General features: G+C 36.8%; 1 protein-coding gene across 2 annotated transcripts in view; it reads left to right on the forward strand.

Moving 5' to 3' along the window:
* Positions 1-13,533, forward strand: part of VPS26A (VPS26, retromer complex component A) — a 45,678-nt gene that overhangs the window by 1,954 nt on the left and 30,191 nt on the right. Inside the window, exon 2 of one of the 2 annotated variants that reach the window (XM_008073105.1) lies at positions 6,076-6,225. In XM_008073105.1, the coding sequence (XP_008071296.1) occupies positions 6,076-6,225 (150 nt within the window). Of the gene's footprint in view, positions 1-6,075; positions 6,226-13,533 lie in introns of those variants that run through there. The other variant, XM_021706502.1, reaches the window with a different exon arrangement.

The following is a 13,533-nucleotide window of genomic DNA, read 5'->3' on the forward strand; positions in this document are numbered from 1 at the left end:
GTGGCCAGGAGCGGCCACTGCACTCCAGTCTGGGTGACGGAGTGAGACTCCAACTCAAAAGAAAAAAAAGAAAAGCCTTACATTAACCTGAAGTCAGTGTCATGGGATTTAAGCCAGGATTAGAAAACTGTGAATACAATTGCTATAATGTTTCATTAGTCATATGTTGTGGTTTTTTTTTTTTTTAGGATCTTGCTCTGTGTCCCAGGCTAGAGTACAGTGGTGTGTTCATAGCTCACTGCAGCCTCGACCTTCTGGTCTCAAGCGATCTTCCATCTCAGCCGCCCGAGTAGCTGGGACTACCATGCCTGGCTAATTTTTTTTTTTTTTCTGACTTATTTGTAGAGACGAGCCGCTATGTTGCACAGGCAGGTCTCAAACTCCTGACCTCAAGCAAGCCTCTCACCTTGGCCTCCCAAAGTGCTGGGATTGCAAGGCATGAGCTGGTACACTGACTCCAGTATAGTTATTTAAAAGCTACATAGAGTTTTAACTTGTATATTAATTGTCTAGTATTGCTCCTGAAAATCTCATATTATGAATACTCACTTGAAGATCTTTTCCAAAAGAAATGAATAGGATTCTTAAAATATCTCGAAATTGCCTTCTGTAATTTCACCAAAGGTCTACATTAATGTATTCTAACAACCCTGTATATCATTTTTCTTTTTCTTCTATTATTCACCATCCTTACAGTTCTGTATTTTATTTCCTTTTTAACACATCAGAAGTATTGCAGTTTGATTGTGAATAACTAGAAAAAGAATTTAATTTCATGACCTTTTATTTGAAATGACAGAAAATGCACATCTTGGGAAAAAAAAACTTTGAAAGCAAGGCTTACCGGGCGCGGTGGCTCATTCCTATAATCCCAGCACTTTAGGAGACAGAGGCAGGAGGATTGCCTGAGCTCAGGAGTTTGAGACCAGCCTGGGTGACATGGTGAGACCTTGTTTTTTTTGTTTTGAGTCAGTTTCCCTCTTGCCCAGGCTGGAGTGCAGTGGCATGCTCTTGGCAACCACAGCCTTGACCTGCAGGGCTCAGGTGATCCTTTCGTCTCAGCCTTCCAAGTAGCTGGGACTATAGGTGTGACCACCACACCCAGCTAATTTTTTTATTTATTGTAGAGATGAGGTCACACTATGTTGTCCCGACTGGTCTTGAACCCCTCTTGCCTTCGCCTCCCAAAGTGCTGGGAATACAGATGTGAGCCATTGCATTCAGTGCCATAGTTAACTTGTTAAAGTGCTATAGTTTGTTTCTCAACTTTTTACTATTCTGCATATGCCATACTAGGCTTAAAAAAAAACAACTAACCTTTTGGGCCAGGTGCAGAGTGAGACACCTACTAAAAACAAAACAAAACACTTTTGATCTCTTCCAATTTTAATGTTTTGATTATATCGAAAAGCAAGTCTGCTTTTTATTTTTAGTTATAAAATATTTCATGCATACAGAAATAGAAGATAAACATAGCCTTGCATGTATATATGTGTGTATATATATGTGTGTGTATGTATATGTATATATACATATATACATCTTTTTTTTTTTTTAAGTTGGCATCTCACTCTATTGCCCAAGCTGGAGTGCAGTGGCACACACATGGCCACTGCAGCCTCAACCTGCTGGGCTCAGGTGATGCTTTTGCCTAAGTCTTTAGATAGCTAGAACCACAGGCATGTGCTACCATACCTGCCTAATTTTTTTTTTTATTTATTGTAGAGACAAGGTCTCGCCATGTTGCTCAGGCTGGTCTCAAACCCCAGAGCTCAGGCAATCTTCTCGCCTCTACCTCCCAAAGTGCTAGAATTACAAGTGTGAGCCACCACATCTGGCTTGGGTATATTTTTAATGCTTAAGAATTTGAAATTTTTAAGACTGGTGCCAGTAAAACTTATGGTTTCTAATTACATCATTAATTGTGAAGTTTTATAAAACAAAGTTTATTCTATACTTTTTCAATTAGTGGCAATTTTAGTTTTTGTTAAAGTTTTAATTTTTGATTATTTGAATTTTTAATGTCAGCTTTAAAATCCCAAGTGCAGCTCCATGTGTTAAGTATATGTATGTAGAAAAAAGTTACCATAATACTTCTTTTATCTGTAAAACAATTTTTATAGTTTTTACATTTCATTATTTCTTTGAAGTAGCTCTGGGATGTGTTGGGGGAATGAGAAAGTAATTTTCATTTTCCTGCCTCTGTTTTGTGACTCTAATGAGTTAATGTTATGGATGTCATAAAGAAGGAGAGCTAATTCTCTTATTGCTCCTGCTGCCAATTGACATTCTTTTTATATAACTGATTTTACTTCCCCATCTATAATAGCTACTTGGAGGTGTTGTCTTCCATTCTTTCATAATTGCTCCTCCTACCTAGCCCCTTCCTTTGCTGACTCAGAGATTTGCACATAGTTGATAATTAATAAATATCAGCTGATTGATTTTGAGCTGCTATACATTCTTATCTCTGTGGCCCTTAGTTGAAAATGTACTACAGTATTTCAAAATTTACAATTTTTAGCAAGTTTTTATCTTCTGTTTTTTGTTGCGCAACTTTTGAGTTGGAGAATGAAAGCTAACTGGGAATGGACAGTGTGTGTGACCTATCATTGATGCTTTTCAGTCTTTTTTTCCCCTAAATTAGTTTGTAGTGGTTTTCTGATTAAAATTCATTTTTTGCTTAAAATTTGAGTTTGTTATTTGTAATGTTACCAGAAAAGATGAAAACATCTTGTCAAAAATAAAACTTGCTGTCTGTATCTTTGGAACATGTCAAAGCTACTAATCTGGCAATTTTTTTAGTTGGTTTCTTAAAATTATAATCATTTCATTAATTTAGTATTTAAGAAAACTGTCTCATTTGATCATAGTATAACCTTGTGCCCTACATAGCTTTAGGAGGGTCGTTAGTTTGCTTGCTGTTATCTTGCTACCTGAGGACAGAACTGAGATTTAATGTAAGTTCCATTGGTATAGTATGCTACCACACCAATGCTAATTTGCTGGGAAAGAGCTAATTTTAGCAACTGTTCCAGATTTTGGCTAATTTCTTTTGTGTATTCATGCATTTTATATTATTTGGATTATATGTGTTTATTCAAAATTAATTTAACATTCAACAGTTATTAGATTACCTTGTATTAAAATGTCACACACTGCTTAAAGGTATCTGTCCTCATGGAAATTACAATCCAGTAGGACAATCAGGTACTAAATAACACATAAACTGTGTGAGACCTAAGTTTGGAGAATCTAGTTTCAATTAGGAAGTCAGGGAAGGTCTCTTAAAGGAGATGCGTCAAACTGAAATTCAAAAGGATGAATTAGTTTAAGGATATTTTGCTTGGCTCTAGAACAAGAAGGACACTGGCAAACTTGATGAACTGTTGCAGAAAGAACTCTGATTGAGTCTGAATGGCTGAAGAGATGGATAGGGCCAGAGATATGTAGGCCACATTAGAGAATACATTGTGTGTGTGTATGTATTTAAAATAACAGTTGAACGAAACATTATCTATAAAAATGTGCACAGATAAATGTGTAACTTGATAAATGTTCACAGAATGACACGACTGTGTATTAGGTGCGTAGGTAAAAAATACAACATTACTGGCACCCTAGAAGTTCCCTTTGTGCTTACTTTTAACCGCTTCCTGACTTCTAATACTATATTGTACATCGCATATTTTGACTTGTATGTAAGTGGAATTATACAGTGTGTATTCTTTTTGTGTCTGATATCTTTCCCTCAACATGTGTATGAGATTAATCTTTGTTGTGTATAGTTGTATCTCTTTAATTCTGTTGCTGTTTGTTATTCCCACTGTGTGAATATATACTAAAATTTATGCATCATTCTCTTGTTGATTGACATTTGAATTTTTTTTTCTGTTTGGGACTATAATGAACAATATTTTTGTGAACATTCTTATATTTGTCTCATGGTTCATGTATGTAAGAGTCCTGTTTAGGGTATATACCTACAAGTGGAGTTGCTGGGTCATGGGATATGTACATCTTCAGCTTTACCAGATAACGTCCAACTATTTGTTAAAGTGGTTTGGTCCAGTTTATATGCTCACCAGCATATTGAAGGATTTTAAACAGGGAATTATCCAATTTATGTTTTTAACAAATCACTCTGGTTGTTGTGTAGGCAGGGGGAGGGATATAGAATGGCATGATAGGAGATTGTTTTCTGTGTAAATTTGTTATTTTATTTTAAAATTTTTAATACAATTTTTTAAAATTTAAAAATGTAGAGTACAATTCAGTATTAGATATATAAGTGGTCATCATACAGGTAATGTTTGGGCCTCCCTTTGGTCCCCACTATACCTGGTTGAGATCAGTTACCCTTATTGATGTTATGTGCCCCTTCCTCCTCTGGCAGTTTCCAACTACTGCCAATCCCTTCCTTATAGTATTATGGTAAATGTTCAGAGTCTGCTTATGAGTGTGAACATGTGATAGTCAGTTCTTTGTTTCTGTGGTAGATCACTGAGTATTATAGACTTTAAATTCATCCAAGTTGCTATCAAGTTCATAATTTTGTCCTCCTTTATGACTGTGTAATATTCCATTGTGTATATGTACCACATTTTCTTTATCCAGTCCAGTTTTTATGAACAGCACCGTTGGTTCCATGCTTTTGCTATTGTGAATAGTGCTGCAATAAACTAATGTGTGCACAGGTATCTTTCTCATAAAATGATTTTAGTTCCTCCGGGTATATTCCCAGTAGGGGGATTGCTGGGTCATACGGAAGGTCAATTTCTAGTTCTTTTAGGAGTGGCCACACTGTTTTCCATAGAGGTCAAACTAGTTTGCATTCCCACCAGCAGTGTAGAAGCATTCCTTTTTTTCTGCATCCTTGCCAACATCTATTGTTTTTTGTCTTATTAATGACCGCCATTCTATTTTTAAATTTTGAGTTGGGGGTTTCACTGTCACCTAGGCTGAAGTACAGTGCCACAACCATGGTGCACTGCAACTTGGACCTGCTGAGTTTAGGCGATTTTTCCACCTCAGCCTTCCGAGTAGCAGGGACTACAGGTATGTGCCACCATGCCCGCCTAATTTTTGGATATTTTTTTTGGTAGGGATGAGGTCATGCCATGTTGCCCAGGCTGGGTTTGAACTCCTGGGCTCAAGGCAGTCCTCTTGAGATTACAGGCGTAAGCCACTGCGCCTGGCCATTCTTTTTAAATTTACACAGAAAACAGCCCGAGCGTGGTAACATGTGCTGTTCAGACCTAATATAGCAGTAGATTTTATAGTAAGTAGTACAATAATTCATATAGGTGTGTAGAGTAATTTGGATTAAGTTCTGCTAAAATAAAAGAACCTCAGAAAGGTATAACTAAAGGTAACTTTTCAAGCCCAGATATTGAGAGTTAACTTTTTGGATTTCTGATATGTTAGTATTTGATTATTTATAGTGATTTTCTATGGAAATGATAAAAATTATAGCATGCTTAAATTTGTTTATGGTTTTTTTTTTCTTTTGGTTTTGTGGTTAAAAACACATAATATAAAATCTATCTTATTAACAATGTTTTTTTTTTAAGTGAAGTCTCACTCCAGCCCAGGCTGGAGTGCAGTGGTACGCTTATGGCCACCCCAGCATCGACCTGCTGGGCTCAGGCAATACTTCCACCTCAGCCTTCCAAGTAGCTGGAACGACAGGCACGTGCTACCATGCGCAGTTAGTTTTTGATTTATTGTAGAGACGAGGTCTCGCCAAGTTGTCCGGGCTGGTCTCGAACCCACGGGCTCAGGCAGTCCACTCGCCTCAGCCTCCCCAAGTGCTGGGATTACAGGCTGAGACACCGAGCCCGACCTGGCCAACAAATTTTTAAGTGTACAGTTTATAGTATTGTTGACTATGTACACGATTTACTGTACTCAGTTTGTTCTGTTTTGATGTAGCATTTGACATAAATTCTTATCGTTTCCTTGTGAACACATGGATTTGCAGTCTGTTTAACTGTAGGTCATAGGTATTAAATTTGAGTTACAAAATGTAGTGACTGACTAAACATGATGATGCGCATTTTCATTTTATTTCAGAGTTTTCTTGGAGGATTTTTTGGTCCAATTTGTGAGATTGATATTGTTCTTAATGATGGGGAAACCAGGAAAATGGCAGAAATGAAAACTGAAGATGGCAAAGTAGAAAAACACTATCTCTTCTATGATGGAGAATCTGTTTCAGGAAAGGTAAGTCTTTTGTTTGGCAAAATTATCTGGTTATAGGATATTAGTAGTAATCATCAAAGTGGTCTGTGCTATTTCTAAATTTGAATTATTTTATGAGAGACGGAAAGGTCTGAAGGTCAGCAAAAAAGCATGATTGGTTAGAACATTTACAGGAAGGAGTCTTACCTTACAAGGCTTTCAGGAGCAGAGAGTCTTTAAATTTCATGCAAATTTTCCATTTGTGATTATATACATCTGTCTAGCTTTAGACAGTTTCTCTAGAATGGGGCTATGGTCTACCCAAAGCTTGTTTCTCCCGAGTTCTAGAGATTGAGAGTAACTCCAAAGGTTCCTTTCTCATTCTTTGCCACTTTCCTCTTTGTACTACAACCACTGAGTCTGTTGATTTCGTTTCTTGGTATGCTATAGAGGACCTAAATTCTTTGGAATGTGTCTGTGTATGGTCAGATATGTTTACGATACCTTCTATAAGATTTCATTTTTGTCCCCTTTTCTTTATCTAGTGATATATAAGATTATTCTTATATTTTAGAGAATATGACAATACTCATTGGTCTGTGATACTGAGGAATAGTAGTGTCATAGAAAAGCAAGCCACAAAACATTTAAAATAATTTTAAAAATAGTAAATATTAAGATTTATCTTCTGTTAGAGTAATATGTACATGTGATAGTTTGGGAGATAAAATATGTATAGTCTCATCATATGGAGATAATTCACTGTTAAAATTTGGGTGTGTTTCCTCCTATTCTGCATTAATTATTGTTTATGTATATGTAGGATATTAAGTGTGCTTTGTTGTATATTTAAGTAATTTCCATTTTTCAGGTGGCTTTTAGTGTATCATCATCTCTTTGATAATATAAACATCTGTATACATATATTTTTAGTCTAAATTTCTGTAGGATAAGATTATTTCCTTAGAATATATTCCTGGAAGTGAATTGCTAGTTCAAAAGACATGAATATCTGAAGGATATACATTAATCTGGGTAATTTATTTGCATCAAATTCATATCCATCTCTGGTGTCTTATTTGACCCAAAGCAGCATTGGATATGATAACTTTGTAATCTTAGCTATTTTGATAGGCAGAAATGACCTTATTATTTTAATTTGAATTTCTTTGGTTACTAAGACTTATTAGCCTTTTTTTTTTTTTTTTTTTTAGATACAGAGTCTTTGTTGTACAGGCTGGAGTGCAGTGGCATTATCATAGCTCACTGTAGTCTTGAACTCAAGCAATCCTCCTACCTCAGCCAGCCTCCCTAGTAACTAGGGCTACAGGTGCATGCTACAACATCCAGCCAGTTAGAGACGGGGTCAGGCTGGTCTCGAACTTTTGACTTCAAGTGATCCTTCTGCCTTGGCCTCCCAAAGGGCTAAGATTACAGTCATGAGCCACTATGTCTGACCTGTTAACCATTTGACGTTTTTTGTTTGTTTGTCTGTTTTGTTTCGTTTTGTTTTTTTGAGTTGGGGGTCTCACTCTGTCGCTCAAGCTGGAGCAGTGTCATGATGGGACTACAGGCACACCACCATGCCTGGCTAATTTTTTGCTTTTTTGTAGAGACAGGGTCTTACTATGTTGTACAGGCTGGTCTGAAACTCCTGGGCTCAAGCAATCCTCCTGCCTCAGCCTCCCAAAGTACTGGGATTATAGGGGTGAGCCACTGTGCCTGGCCTGAAGTAATTTTTTTTTTTTTTACTGTATTGCCTATTTTGATCTTTTACCAAATTACATATTGGGGTCTTAGTGTTGTATCTGAAGTGAATGTTTTTATTTCCAACTTTACTTACCTGGCAGCTCCTTTAAAATGATGGAGAGGAAAGAGGCCTAAAGGAGAGCAGATGACATCATCAAAAGAATGGAATATGTCAAATGAGAGTAAAAGAAATAGTATTTGGCGTTTTGAAAAGGTGACTTATTAATGGGTTGAAGGTATAGGAATACTAATCTAGTTTTCTTTCTAGGGAGAGATTGAACCTAATATCTCAGATATTTCATTTATAGATATGACACATAACTATCTCCAGCTATTTATAAGCTCTTTAAGATCAGGGTCTCAGAGTGTACTTCTGTATTCTTCATAAAATACATCATACTGTTTATTACATAATAGGTTTTCATTATTTATTTGACCTTTTTACTGTTTTAAAGTCTAGTAGAGAATATCCTCAGTTTAGTTTAGAGTGATGTCTTATGTCATCTGAGCCAATTGAATGTTCATGGCTGATGTTTATGGTTTAAAAGATGAGGGGGATGTTTAAGGTAAAAATAAAGCTGCTTCAGTGTATTTTTAAAAAAAATAGATGATATTCAAACTAAATTTTGGAATTGATAGAAATTGGCCAAATAGAGACCTAATCAAAAACTACAGATTGTATTTTATGTTTATTTATTTTTAACTTTTAATTTTTTTATTTCAGAGATGTGGGGTACAATTCAGGGCTAGGTATACAAATGTTCATTATGCAAGTACCTGTGTTGATGAGGTATGTTCCGCCGTTCCCCAGGCAGATTCCCACTATTGCCAATCCCATCTCCCCGCTTCCTGCCCCCCCCCGTCCCCATACAGTTTCCCACTACTGCCAATCCTTTTCTTATAGTATTACTATAGTTGTTCAGGGTCTGCTTATGAGTGAGAACATGTGATACTCAGCACTTTGTTTCTGTGGAAGATCACTCAGTATAATAGACTCTAAGTTCATCCAGGTTGCTGTGAAGTTCATGATTTTGTTCTTCTTTATGGCTACAGATTGTATTTTTAAAATGTTCAAATCTCTTATAGAGTATTTTCTATTCATGAATTACTATATCTTGAATCTGATTGTTTATTGGCCTGAGATTTTTTTTGAGTTGGAGTCTCTGTTGCCCAGACTGCAACAGAGCCACCGCAGCCTCGACCTCCTGGGCTCTGGCGATCCTTCTGCCTCAGCCTTCCAAGTAGCTGGAACTACAGGCGCGCGCTACCACGCCCGGCTGATTTTTTTATTTATTGTAGAGATGAGTTCTTGCTGCCCAGGTGGTCTCGAACCCGCGGGCTCAGGCAGTCCACTCACCTCAGCCTCCCAAAGGCGCTAATTTTTGATTTATTGTAGAGACAAGGTCTTGCCAAGTTGCCCAGATGGGTCTTGAGCCCACGGGTTCAGACAATCTGCTCGCCTCGGCCTCCCAAATTGCTGGGATTACAGGCAGAGCCACCAACCCCAGCCGAATTTTTTTCATTTTTAACCTATTCACTGTAAAATAAAACGCTTGTAGAAAACCGCACAAAACAAAACGAATTATTATAAGGTATATTTTCTTGTAATCACCATCTAAATCAAGAAGTAAAACTTTGTCAGCTATCCCATATGCTCTGTCAGTCAAAACTCTATCCCCTCAAAAGTAACCACTGTACTGACTTTTTTTTTTTTAATTATTTTTATTTTTTCCTGAGTTGGAGTCTCACTCTGTCGCACAGACCGGAGTGCTGTGGCCGCTCCCGGCCACCGCAACCTTGACCTGCTGGGCTCCGGCGATCCTTCCGCCTCAGCCTTCCGAGTAGCTGGAACTACAGGTGCGCACTACCATGCCCGGCTAATTTTTTTGATTTATTGTAGAGATGAGGTCTTGCCAAGTTGCCCAGGCGGGTCTTGAACCCGCGGGCTCAGGCAATCTACTCACCTCAGCCTCCCAAGGTGCGGTATTACAGGCTGAGCCACTGAGCCCGGCACTGACTTTTATAATAGTAAACTTTCTTTTTAGTCTTGCTCATTAAACATTTTTTTGATATGGTTTTAAAATTTCTTTTAATTTCAGCTTTCTTCTTCATGCCTTTCTTTTCCCTATGATTTGTCTATTGAAGAACCTGGACCATTTGAATTGTAGAGTTCTCTGTGGTTGTATATTCATGGTACAGTTATTGCCTATAAATTGGCTGCTGGATCCAGAGACTTGAATCAGACTTAAGTTTGATTCTTTTGGTAAGAATATAGATGGTGGTCTGTTTTTTCACTGGAGGTACATAATGTCTGGTGTTTTTGTTTGTTTGGTTTTTTTGAGTCAGAGACTCTCACTTTGTCACCCAGGCTGGAGTGTAGTGGCATGGTCATAGCTCATAGCAGCCTCAATCTCTTGGGTTCATGCGATTCTTCCACCTCAGCCACCCTGTAGCTGGGACTACAGGTGTGTGCCATACTCAGCTAATTTTTAAATTTTATCGTAGAGATGAGATCATGCCATGTTGCCTAGAACTCCTGGGCTTAAGCAGTCCTCTCGCCTTGACCTCCCAAAGTGCTGGGATCACAGGTGTGAACCACTGTCCCCAGCCTGATTTTCTTTCTTTTTTTGCAACTGTTGATACTTAATACCTGGATTGATGTAATTCATTTGGAGTTGCAAAATGGTAATATTTTTAATTCTGTAATTTTGTTTTTACTTATTAGAAGGAATATATTTATGAGGAGATGCTATGCATCTGTTGTTTTGTCACCTAGTGGTACATATAGGTCATGTAAAAAAAAAAACAGAATGCTTTATTTCTTTCTCTTTTTTTTTGGTGCCTATTCTTAAAAATAATAAATTGGTTTTTTATTTCCCAAAAGGGATAAACTCATTCATTTTATTTTTCAATAACATTTTTGAAGTCATGATTTAAACGTATTAGTGTTTATAAATATTATCCTATAGGAACTTCACTTCTGTTAGTTTTCAATCCTGTGTAACAAATTACGACAAACTTAGCAACTTAAAATAAAACAAATTTATTACCTTATACTTTTTTGGGGTTAGGAGTCCAGGTATGGATTAGCTGGGTCCTCTGCTTAGAGGCTCACCATGCTAAAATAAATCCAAGAGCTTACTTGGTTAGATCAGATCCATCTAGAATAATCTCCCTTTTGATGAACTAAAAAAATCAACTAATTAGTGACCTCATCACAGGAGTGAAATCCTATCATATTTACAGGTCCCACCCACACTCAAAAGAAGAAGATTAAACAGATGTTTACACCAGGAGCGGTAATGTTGAGGGCTGTCTTAGAGTTCTGCCTACCACATTTATGTTGATTCTTATGTCCTTTTGACCTGACCCTAGGATTTCTCTTTTTTAATCTTAATGAGATGTGATATATACCATAAAATTTATCCATTTTAAGTGTACTTAAAATTTTTAGTAAATTTACAGAGTTTTGCAACCATCACACTAATTTCAGAACATTTTACTACCCTCCTACCCATTCAAAACCTGTACCATTAGCAGTCACTTTTCATTTCTCCTCTTTCCCGCCTCTGCAATCAATAATCTGTTTCTGTTTCTATGAATTTGCCTATTTTGGACATTTCATATAAATGGAATTATACAATGTGTGTTCTCTGCCTGTCTAGTTTCTTTCACTTCCTATGATGTTTTTGATGTTCATCTGTGTTCAAGTGTTTGTATTGCTGACTAGTATTCAATTTTATGACTATATAAAATTTTATTTATCCATTCACCAGTTGATGGGCACTTAGGATGTTGCACTTTTTGGTTGTTATGAATAATGTTACTGTGAACATTTCTGTGCCAGTTTTGTGTGGACTTATATTTTGATTTCTCTTGGGTATATATCTAGGAGTGGAATTTCTGGATCTTGTGTTAGACTTATATTTAACCTTTTAAGAAAAACTGCTAAAGACTGTGAATTTTGGGGAGCTTCCTTGCTAACTGGTTTGACAAGATGTTCAAGGGTTTTTTACATTTCCTGCTCCAGACCTGGAATCAGCCAAGTGTTTTAAGACCATAATTTGCATGCTAGGAATTACTGGGTTGGTCATTGTTTTTAGGCTTTTCAGTGGATAGATAGGGGAGGAGATTTTACATAAGTTTAATACATAATTTTATTTTTATTTATGTATACTGTTTAAGTAAAATACCTCAGGAGTTTATATTGTCGTTTCCAATTCAGTTTCAGAACTAGAGTTTTTTTACTCAACCTCTTTTATGTCGCATTTGTGTCTCCTTTCTTCTGCACCAAGTATCTTAGTAGATGTAATTAGGGGTAGATGTAATTAGCATATCATTCCATAATTTACTTTTTACTTTATTCCACATTATATAACCACAATAGTCTCAAATAGAAATACTAATATTACCACTACTAGTATGATTATGAAATTAGTTAAACAATATTTAGAATCTGCTATCTCTATTTTTACCTCCATTTCTTAAATGTACCTACCATAAGTGCATTGTCAGAGCACATAGTAATTATATACTAATGTTCCTCCTTTAACCCTTACTTAGTCTTGGTTAAAGTGCTCACCACCAGTCCTTATGTTGTTGTCTCTTTAGTTGTTTCATTATCTGAAACTCATTTTCTGATTATTAGTGCCTAATACATTTCTCAGGAAATGCTCAGGAGAGCAATATTCCTTAAGTTTTTGCATGTTGATAATGGCTGTTTTGTGTCCTTTATACTTGAAAGTTAGTTTTACTGAACATAATAACCTTGGCTTGCATTTTCTTGAGTATTTTCTGGCATAGATATTATTGACAGCCTAATTTTATTTTCCTTATAACCTGGCATGCCCTTTTTGCCTTGATACCCAAGGGATTTCCTTTTCTTTAGCTTTTTTTTCTTTTCTTTCTTTTTTTTTTTGAGTTGGAATCTCACTCTGTTGCAGGTCGAGGCTGCGATGCCCGGGAGCGGCCACTACACTCCAGTCTGGGCAAAAAAAAGTTTTAATAGAGATGGGGGTCTCACTATGTTGTCCAGGCTGGTTTCAAACTCCTCGCCTCAAGCAATCCTTCCATCTTGGCCCCCAAAGTGCTAGAAATGCAGGCATAAGCCACCAGGTCCAGCTTCTTTAGCTTTAAAATCCAATGATTTTACTAGAACATATCTTGGTGCTATTCTTCTTGGTGGATATTCTGAGACCCATGGTATGCATTTTCCTTAAATAGCTTAATTTTTTCTTTTAATGAATTTTTTAAATTATAGACATTAGTATTTTATTTATTTATTTATTATTTCTTCTTCCCTTATTAGTATTTTGAATTTTGCTGGGCTATCTTCAGTATTACACCCTTTTTCTTGAATTTTTTTATAACTCTTTACATGTCTTCTTCTTCCTTTTTTTTTTTTTGAGTCACAGTCTCACTCTGTCACCCAGGCTAGAGTGCAGTGGCATGCTCACAGCCATTGCAACCATGACCTGCTGGACTTAGGCGATCCTTCTGCCTCAGCCTTCCAAGTAGCTGGAACTACAGTCACGTGCCATTACACCCGGCTAATTTTTTGATTTATTGTAGAGACGAGGTCTTGCCAAGTTGCCCAGGCTG

The sequence above is a fragment of the Carlito syrichta genome, unplaced genomic scaffold (genome assembly GCF_000164805.1).
Source record: "Carlito syrichta isolate Samal-C Ts95f unplaced genomic scaffold, Tarsius_syrichta-2.0.1 Scaffold315646, whole genome shotgun sequence".
NCBI lineage: Eukaryota > Metazoa > Chordata > Mammalia > Primates > Tarsiidae > Carlito > Carlito syrichta.